The sequence below is a fragment of the Austrofundulus limnaeus genome, unplaced genomic scaffold (assembly GCF_001266775.1).
Source record: "Austrofundulus limnaeus strain Quisiro unplaced genomic scaffold, Austrofundulus_limnaeus-1.0 Scaffold129, whole genome shotgun sequence".
Taxonomy (NCBI): domain Eukaryota; kingdom Metazoa; phylum Chordata; class Actinopteri; order Cyprinodontiformes; family Rivulidae; genus Austrofundulus; species Austrofundulus limnaeus.
In genome coordinates, this window is record NW_013952531.1 from 1,293,003 (window position 1) to 1,303,567 (window position 10,565).

Here is a 10,565-nt window from a genome sequence, read left to right on the forward strand (position 1 = left end):
TGTTTAGCTAGCTACCTAAATATTTAACTTAAATATTTAGCTAACAAGTTAAATATTTAGCTACCTACCTAAATATTTAACTTAAATATTTAACTAGCTACCAAAATATTTAGTTTGAAACTTAAATATTTAGCTAGCAAGTTAAATATTTAGCTAGCTACCTAAATATTTAACTTAAATATTTCTCTAGCTACCAAAATATTTAGGTTGCAACTTAAATATTTAGCTACCGACTTAAATATTTAGCTAGCAAGTTAAATATTTAGCTAGCCACCTAAATATTTAACATAAATATTTGGCTAGCTACCTAAATATTTAGGTTGCAACTTAAATATTTAGCTACCGACTTAAATATTTAGCTAGCAAGTTAAACATTTAGGTAGCTAGCTAAATATTTAACTTGTAAGTTAAATATTTAGTTTATAAACTATGAAATTTATAAATGTATGAATCATATGTTGAAAAACTAACTTTGAAAAATAAATCTGTTCTTTTTTCTTATAAAAGGCTAAATAAAACAAAAATATTGGTGGTAATTTTTGACTGTGTAACTTTACAAACGGGACACCGAAGTAACAGCACTTACCAGCTCACTCAGAGACTCCTTGACATTTTGTCAAAAGTCACTAATCAAAGCACTGCTTTATGAAATCAAGTAAGATGAGCTTCTCTATCAGAATTAAGAAAACATGTATTTCTTTCACCTGATGGATTTGTTTTGTTTTGGTTAGTCAAATCCACAGCAGAGAGCTGCTTGCAGTGTTTCCTACCTGGGAGCCTTTCTTGCTTCCTGGTAAATTGATGATGAGCGTCTTTCCTCGAATACCACACACAGGTCTGCAAACACAAAGTTTTAATGAAAAGCATATTTGCTTATAACAAAAATTAAATAAATTTCACGTAGGTAAACAAAAAAGTGACTTCTTTCTTTCTTTTTTTAATATTTAGGACTGTTTGAAAATAAACTGCTAAGTGGGTTCTTGCGATTATCAGACCTGGAAAGCATGCCTAGTGGTGTGACATTGAGCGATCCCATCAGCATCGCCAGAGACATCCCTGGAGCTTCGCGCTCTATCACCTCCTTAGTAGCCTGGATAGGAAAAAAAATTTAAAAAACACCCATAGGAGACTGTGACCTCAGTGTAACAGATGGTTGCAAGCTTTGGCATGCACTAACCTTCTCATAAAAAAACTGAAATGGTGCTTAAAAATACAAATAAAATCAAATTTAGAGAAAAATTACTTCACTTTTTTTAGATTACAGCCCCTTAAAAATTGAAGTCCTGTTTTCATTGTTTTATCATGACTAGAACTTAATGATCTGGATTATGCCTGATATAGTAGAATAGTCATGTTAGCAGAGTAAAGAGAAAAGGACTGAGAACACATCCCTGAGGGATCCCTGACTTCAATCTGGATCAATCCTTGGACAGATGCTAAAACAGAAAGCTGATGTCGCTGTAATTTACAACATAAAAAACTGTTTCTAGCATTACAGCATGTAAGCCTCCTAGAAAGACTGATAAATAGAATAAAAATGTGCAAAATGAGCGTATCTATTTAGTATCCAAGTCTGTGGGACTGAGCTATACGAGCGCTACACATTCTCCTCTCGTCACTGAGGTCCTCCATCCACATGACAGAGAGGGGAACACAAAAATGACTCAGCTGCAACTGAAAATATGGATGGAGGACCTCAGTTTAGCTTGTTTGTCGCGCTAGCGCTGAGCTAATACATATAAGGCAATATAGCATTGGATTGGCGCTAGCTCGAAGGCTAACAGGCTAATCTGAGGTTGTTCTTCCATGAAGCAGCTCTGTTGTCCTCCATCCATATTTTCAGTTCCAGGCTGAGTCATTTCTACCTTCTCCTCTCTGTCAACGCTCTCTGGTTTCATTTAAAAGAGTCGATCATCAGATATTGTCCAAGATTAACCTTCAGGGTGGATATAGCTCGCTAGCAGCCTCGCACCGAGGACCTATCCACGTCATCATTTACCCAGAATGCTTTGTGTGGAAATAAAATGGCTCCATCCCTGTAATATATTTTTAAACTCTTAGTTAAAAACTAAACAGCCTACAGTATTTTTGCAGTCTTTATTTTACAGTTAAAATATATGTTTATCAAATAAAGTCTAATGTTACAAGTAATCATGGATCCCTTTCAGTTGAGCAACACGTCTTGCAAAGCAGTGGAGAAAAAAAACTCTTCAAAGGAGAGGAGGGGCTGATGAGCAGCTCTGTCTTGGATTTAAGAGAGACGATGGGCGTAGGGAGAGAAGATGGATGAGAAGAGTAATAAAGCTGGAGGTAACTGAGTGAAATAGAGACACGAGGGAAGGAGGGAAGCTGGGGGACAGGTTGGACCGGATTTATGCTTCATCATAAACTTAGTCTACATTATCCAGAGTCACAGGCTGACAGTTTTTCTTTTAACTTTACTTAGTTGTGGCATGTATTCACATTAAGTTTACAAGATGTATAATTTGAGCAATTTGTTCCTCTACTTAAAGCGAAAATGAGATTTTATTAATTACATGTGTCTGAAGGGGGTGAGGAAATCTATCAGCCTGGGCAGGAGATAGGCTCTGACTGGGAGGGGAGGAAATATTACAGAATGAGATTCTGAGAAAAGCTCCAATAATATCCTTTAATTGCAGACTAATTGCTTTCCTTTGCAAAGATATGACTGAATTGTAAATGCGTAAATTGAAGTAGAATATGGTTTAATTTTGCTTAATTAAAAAAACATATTGTAACTAGGTTTTGTAAAGAATTATTAGATTGATTGAGTTCATTTATTGAACTTTTCCTTTAAAAAACAAAACCTTTATTATGGTGAGTGCTGGATCACACAACGTTCAAGAAATCCATGCAGGTTCACATTATTTACTTTGACAAAATGACACTTCAGACTTTAGTGACAAAGAATCAAATAAAATCTATATGAAAACATTTGAACAAAACGTGACTTTGTTCAAGCTTTTATTTTGTTTTAGTTTCACCAGAAACAAAGTAAAAATTAATATTGTGCTGCAGCTATCAAGAGTTCAAATAATACCACTGCACAGTTAGGTTAATAGTCTTGTTAAATACCTGGACATATACATAAATTACTAAAACAATAAACTTGATCCCAGTGTTTGTAAAAGCATACCATACCAATCTTTCCAGGAAATCTAAGATTCAAAAGGTGAATCGTTTAACATCAAAAGCTTTAATTGCTTGGATCCACTGTGAAGCGGAGATATTTCCCAAGTGATTTAAGAGACTAAATCAATAATGACTGCTAATGTAGATGAATGTAGATGTGGAAGAGATAGTTAAAGATTTTTCAGCTTCAGACAGTTGAGATATGGAGTGTTTAATTTGTTAATGGATTCGATGAAAAACACAGCAACATGCAGGGCTTAGCAGCAAAAACAAGCAATTTAAAGAGACCATACTTCATTATTTGAAGTTTTTTTTTCTTTCCTTGTGCAAAATGCAGCACAGATGGCTGTTAAAATGTTTGCTTTGTAAGAAAACCTAAAATCAACTCTACGGGAAGTTGTTGTTATGAAACAGTGCTACAGTCGAGGCTTTTCATCCCTCACTTTTTAAACAAATGTGTCTTCCACAACTGAGTTGAACAACCAGATCAATACAGACAAGCACTTTTATATTATTTGGCCATAAACTAACTTAGGGCAAATGAAACAAAAAGCATGTTTATATAAATGAGTATACCATATGCTTCACTTGTGTTTTATGAGAGTTTTATTCACTTTGTGCCCGGCGCCTCAATTACAACTTTGTTTTGCAACAAGCCAAGCTTTTTATTAAATTTTTTTAGCATTTATAAGAATTAGTTTCATTTTTAACACAAGAATAATTCAAGTTTCCCAGTCACCAGAGCTTTGGGCACCATTTCAGCTTACAAATGATGCTGAAAAACTTTATCTGTCCCAAGCCAGACTTTCTTTCTTGAATACACTGGACATGCTTGACTGGTAGTAGGGTTTGGGCAAAGTCGTATTGTGTGCAATTAATGTCAACAATTATATTTGCCACTTTGAAGATATTGGAATTAGTGCCATGTGATGATGATTCCTGTGTGCGACACACAAAGGCAGTTAGCTATAGCCAGATAGTTGCTAGTTATAGCATATAGCATAGCCAGTTTACTAGCATGATTGTGGTCCACATTGATAGATAGTTGGCCAGTTAGTTAGCCAGCTAGTTGCTAGTTATAGCATATAGCATAGCTAGTTTACTAGCATGATTGTGGTCCACATTGCTAGATAGTTGGCCAGTTAGCATCTAGCATAGTCAGTTTACTAGCATGATTTTGGTCCACATTGCAAGATAGTTGGCCAATTAGTTAGCCAGATAGTTAGCGTATAGCATAGCCAGTTTACTAGCATGATTGTGGTCCACATTGCTAGATAGTTGGCCAGTNCGTATAGCATAGCCAGTTTACTAGCATGATTGTGGTCCACATTGCTAGATAGTTGGCCAGTTAGCATCTAGCATAGTCAGTTTACTAGCATGATCATAGTCAGTTTACTAGCAAGATAGCTTTCCAGTTTGCTAGCCAGATAATTGGCCAGGTAGCTGCCCATCCTCCCCAAGTTATGCGTAGGCTAAATCAGATTTTTCAGCATAAGTAATTTGGATATATAGTGTAAGAGTATGTGAACGCATGTCTCACACAAGTACTGTACATCTCAATGTGGAACAAAATTACAATAAAACCTTTTCTAATCTGGGCTTTTAGGATCTTTATCTTTGGCTACATTTCAATTTTAATCACTTAAAGCTTTTTAAGCACCTCAACACTTCTTCAGTGGAAGTATAGATAATTTGGTTTTGCATCCTCTCAGTTATATGAATAAATATTACAACTTATGAGTTTCCTAACACTTTAACATACTGAACCATAACTATAAAGAACACAGTCACACGAGGTATGACTCAAACACACAAAGACAAACTAAAGCAGCACTTCTGCAGGTTTTATCAGTGGCTACAGTGAGGATGTGCCTTCGTCTTCATCGGTTTAGTTTGTTGTTGTCAGCCATGACTGATGAGGACCAGTGATCCTGCAGAGAACTGCAGCTCACTTACTGCTTGACTGAGAGTGTGTGTGTGTGTGTGTACACACTTGGATAAATATGTGTATTTTTCCATTTACAAATGTTATTCCTTCATACATGTCTACATTCTATATACTGAACAAGTATGTTTACACATTTAAGCAAATTAGAGTACAGATTTTTTCTTTCAAATCAGTTAATTTCAGAGAAACAACAAGAATAAATTTACTAAAGAAAAGTGACCTCGTGTATTTTATTCTTGTTTCACCAAACATTTTAGAATTTAGACATTTTTTGTTTAAAATGGGCTGAAGTATACATTAGGCCAATTAGAAAAATTGTTTAGATTTTAGCAATAATTTTTTAATGAGAATTTGATTTCCTGAGATCTTGACCCAAAATAACAAATATATTGTTACAAATCAAACAAAGAAATAGGTTACAAAGTTAATTGGCAAAAAAATATTACTATTAACTCATTCAGGAAGTAAAGAGATACAAATGTTTACAACTATCTGATAAACATTTAAGGCTATTATGATGTAAATCCTCACCGAGGTATTAGAATTAATCATTTGAATAACTACATAATCAATGTGTGATATTTAGTTTTACTTCAATATAAACTAAAACAATAATTACCACAATCAAATGTAACAGTAACATTTTATTTTCACATAAAATTATGAGTAATAACATTGATGTAATATTTTGCAGCACAGTGAATACCTTATGTTGTTTTTTGACTATAATATTGCTACAATGGAGCATATTCGCATGTTTAGTTTTTTTCTTGATGTTTTTATTACTCAGTAAATTAATAGTTTTGCATATCTATGGTACGTGAAAGTGGTTGCCAGTCTATGTAGTTAATATAGAATTGTGTAACAATGATTCATTAAAACAAAAATACAAAATGTTTTAACAAATACAGAGACAGTATCATGACATAAAAGTGGTTCCTTGAAATCATCTGCTGTATTTTTGTCTTTCAAAAGAAGCAGTTTAAAAACTAAAACATGTCCACCTGTTTATTTCCCTTTTGACCAGAGGACTAATTAGTGGTAATCAGCGCCTCAACAGATGTGCTGATCAGCGAAACCAGCTGCTAATGAAGCTCGTGCAGCACCAGGAGACGTGGCTTTCAACACTTATTCATTGTAAAATTTAACAACGCTGCAACACATTCTGTGTTTGTGATTTTCTTACTTGAAATCTGAAAGCACAGCGAGACGTCACACCCAAAGTTGCACTGCAACACGTTAAATTTAGGCCTTAGCTTCATCTCACAAACAGCAAAGCCATAAAGTAAAAAAAATAGCAGTGGCGCCTGCAAAAATTCTTTTCAGGGGGGGGGGGGGGCACTGAAAAACCAGGGGTGGCACACCATAACTACCGTCTGTAACATAAATTTTATGATGTGTTTGTAAAATTTACAAACTGAAAACTACGGCAATATAAACATATGTTCAATTTGTAATTTCACAGATAATATCACAGATTTTATGACATTCAGAGACAAAAAGAAAAGTAAGTATTTGTAAAGTTGGGGGGACCCAGTGGCGGGGTGTCGGGGGTCCTCCCCCAGAAAATTTTTAAAGAAGTAAATGCCATTTCCTGCATTCTGGTGTATTTTAGCAGGTTGTTAAACAGATTTTTACCTACATAGGAAAACACTTAATGTGAGTWTTCTATAYGTAAAATGAAATAAATTTATTTGTTAAACAAGAGAAACACTGGATGAACGAATGTTTCATGATAAATGTGGGGGTTTAAATGAATTACATTTTAAAATTGATAGGGACAGTTTCCTTAAAAATGTCAAAATACATATTTTAAAGATATTTACAAGGAAAAAGCTTTTTAAAATTTAAAGGCATGACCTCTTCTATGGATGTTAAAATTTTTATTTGCTTGTTATGTTTACTTTTGTGACGAAAAACTGTGATTATAAAATCACAAAACTGGAAATAAAAACTGAAACAAGCAAATGACAAACTACATCTACTGTAGTGTTATCCCAAATTATTAAGTTATTTGTTTTTTATGTCATATAATAAATATGTTTTTGGTCTGTGAGAAAACTGGAGAACCTGGAGAACAGGAAGTTGATCTAACAACCTTCTTCCTCAGAGGCAACATGTTGCTCTACCAACTGTGCAACTGTACTGCCTCATTTTATATTTATTATATAATTATTAAAATTATTTAATTAATACTTGATTAAAATATATCTATGAATATAACCTCATGAGAACCTCCATCTTTATTTGAGAACATTGGTTTTAGGCTGGTCTGGTTGTCCTTATTCAGAGGAGCTACATTTTAATTTTAATTTAATTTTTTATTTTAAATAAAATATAAATTAATGTTTTTAACACTTAATTTGTTAATTGTTGTGTTTGTTTTTATATTTATAAGGTTCTATTCCTAAATGGGTAGGAGAATTGAAAAAGGAAAAACCTGGGTACTCAAGAGGATAAAACTGGGGGGGCCACTGGGGTGGCCAGCTTGTCCCCCCCCCGTTGGCGCCCCTGAAAAAGACACAACACACAAAGAGAAATCCTGGCTCACCTCTGGTGTGACGTCTCTGGGAGCGAAGCCGGTGCCTCCGGTGGTGAGAATGAGGTTGAGTTCTTTTTCATCGCACCAGTGCACCAGTGTCTCCTGTTGGAAAACAGGCCCACATGTGTGAAAACCACCAAAAACAAACAACACTGTACACGCAGCAAACGAAGGATCTTTACCTTAATTTCATCTATTTCATCCGGCACTATCTTGTAGGCTGCGATCATACCACCCAGTCTGAGGAAGGAAGAAGAACCGATGAGAAAACGTTTTCTTCTCTTCTGCTGCAAATCTTTCTGAGTCACAAAGGTCAGCTGGGGAGCTACAGACCTCATCAAATATTGATGATTCCTTAAGTTAAGCTCTGAATAACCATTTCAAGGACGTTCGCACTTTATTAGTATCCAGAACACAGCTTTGTTGCAACAAGTGAGCAGTTCTGGCAGACAGGCATGTTAAGGTGCAGAATTTAGACAACATGAAGTTTCTTAAAACTTTTCAAGTACTGACAAAGTTACTGTTTCACACAGGTTGATTTGGAAACTTTTTCCCTTCATAATAAATTAAATAATTTAAAAAATGCATTTTTAAAAATTATTTTTGTCTGATAGAAAATCTGAATTTGGCAGGGGTGTGTAGTAACAATGTATAATTAGTTGAGTAATGTTTTGAGGATTAGTATTTTTTTAAATTGTGACTTACTTATAAAAAGATACTTTTTCTTTACTTAAAAAAATCTAGTTTCATGATACAGTTTTAAATATGACTCATCATGAAAGGAAGGTTATGCTCTCTAAGAAAAAAGTGTTGAATTTACTCAACCAAGTTGGGTCAATAGTTTCCACTGAACTGGGTCGAGTAAATGTAAAGTAATTTAATCATCTGGGTTTGGTACAACAGTTGACGTAACATAGATAAGTAAATTGATCACTTCATTTTTAAGAGTTTGTGTAAAAGCACTTTTCCCCTGATTATTGTGAGCAGTTTTATGACTTTTAAGTCCTTTTCTTATCAGTGAAATTTTATTTTTTATGCACTTTAAACACCTCTGGAAACTGATAAATATGAGCAAAAAGCTATAGTACAGTACATTTCAGAATATTGATATTTAAGGCACGTGTCTTAAAGCTTTTTGTTTTAAGACATGCACTTTTGTTCACATGGAAGAAAAACTTTAAAAGAAACAACAGCACCATGTCAAATTTACGTAAAAAGCAGGTCTGCAAAATGTATAGATACTAGAAGACAAAGCTGATCTAAATATTAAAAACATGAGAGAACCAGAGGATATATGAACAGCAGTGAGACAAATAAAATAAATAAATAAAACCCCTGCATATGAGGAGGAGGGCTCTGAGAAGCACCAAGTTGCAGCTGAAGTTCCTGAACATCAGGCCACAGCGCCCTCTGGTGGCCAGTCACCGTAAAGCAGCTGAAGGTGAAGAATCTGAACAGGAAGCCCTTACATAACCCCTGCTATTTTTAATACGTTTATTAGTTAAATGACACAATATTTCCTCTTGAACAAACAACCCCAGAAAGAAAAAAAAAAACGATTTGTCTGCTTTTCTACACCTCCATGTCCTGACTGAGGGAAACTCCGCAACCTAAAACATCAGCAAATAAAAGAGCTGGCATGTCTTGAAGGGATGCATATTTCCTGTCAGTTTGCCAGAGATTTATGAGATCATTGTGCTGAAAGACGACAGAAGTGTAGCCATTTTTGGTTACACATCAAAAACAACACAATCTCATGCAGCGTGATCGGACCTGTCGGCGCGTAAAGCAACTACCACAATTTTTAGCTCAGCATCTGTAAAACAGGCAGAGTTATGGCCCTTTTTTTGTGTTTGCTAAGACTTTACTGTGGCAGCCATCTTGATTTCTAAGTGATAACAAATCTGTTACAGTGGTTAAAATCCTGCAGAAAGCAAGGATACATGTAAAAAAACAAAAGAAGCACAAAAGTCAGACATGATTGTTTGCTTTAAAGGGAACCTTTCAGGTAAAAATCAGTGCACACACACTCATTCACACACAACACCTTGCTGACATCTATGATGTGTTGAGAAAGGAAGAGGTGGTTTAGGCATCTTTCGTGTGTGTGTTTAAACAAATTAGTGGATGTGCACTTGTCCACTAATGCGTTTGTGCGTCTGTGTTACACCTCGGGAGACTAAAGAAGCTGTCAGGACAGATCACCTCTCGTGCCCTCACAGGGTTTTTCTGCCTCTCGCTTTCAGCCCAAATGAAAACCCGCTCAGCACAAATAACCAGGGTTCCTTCCCACAGTTTCCTTGGCAACTCCTCGTCTGAAACCTCACGTTTCTGTGTTGTTGACTGTGTGTGTGAGTTGTGTGCCTTTGAATGTTTTGAGTTTGTTTTTCTTTCTTTCTTTTTTGTTGCTGAAACACATTGAGCAAATTCAGACACAGTTATGTGTAATTTCTGCAGACATTTGTATTGAACTGAACTACCAGGAACTTATATATATATATATATATATATATATATATATATATATAAACCTCTTTTTCAAAACTGCACATTTTAATGTCAGAGTGCCAAAGATCAAAAACAAAATAAAAAAGGAGTATGGACGTGTAAAACAAAGATGGTTGCTTCCTAAGGAGTGTTTTGTTAAGGATTTAGTGTCATTTAGAGATAATATTCCAGCTTCAAATCAAACAAAAACTCACAGATCTGTCATGTTAATGCTGAATGAGATATTAAGGTAATTTTACATTTCAGTGATTTTTTTATTGCTCAATGACAAAAGGCTGAAAGCTGATGAAGTTTTGTCTGTTTCCAAATGTTCCCAGATTTTAAAGGAGACATCCTGCAAATTACAATCTGGTGGTTTTCATTGCCCTCTGGTTCTGGGTCAGACTCTGGTTCTGGGTCAGACTCTGGTTCTGG

The 10,565-nt window shown here is 35.1% G+C and overlaps 1 protein-coding gene across 7 annotated transcripts in view; it reads right to left on the bottom strand.

Moving 5' to 3' along the window:
* The window catches only part of gphnb (gephyrin b), a 126,577-nt gene that overhangs the window by 58,578 nt on the left and 57,434 nt on the right, over positions 1 to 10,565 (bottom strand). For all 7 annotated transcript variants that reach the window (XM_014015486.1, XM_014015483.1, XM_014015481.1 and 4 more), the window contains exons 3-6: positions 7,826 to 7,883; positions 7,653 to 7,745; positions 996 to 1,090; positions 771 to 837 (exon numbers count right to left, since the gene is read on the bottom strand). In XM_014015486.1, coding sequence (XP_013870940.1) covers positions 771 to 837; positions 996 to 1,090; positions 7,653 to 7,745; positions 7,826 to 7,883 — 313 coding nt within the window. The remainder of the gene's footprint in view (positions 1 to 770; positions 838 to 995; positions 1,091 to 7,652; positions 7,746 to 7,825; positions 7,884 to 10,565) is intronic.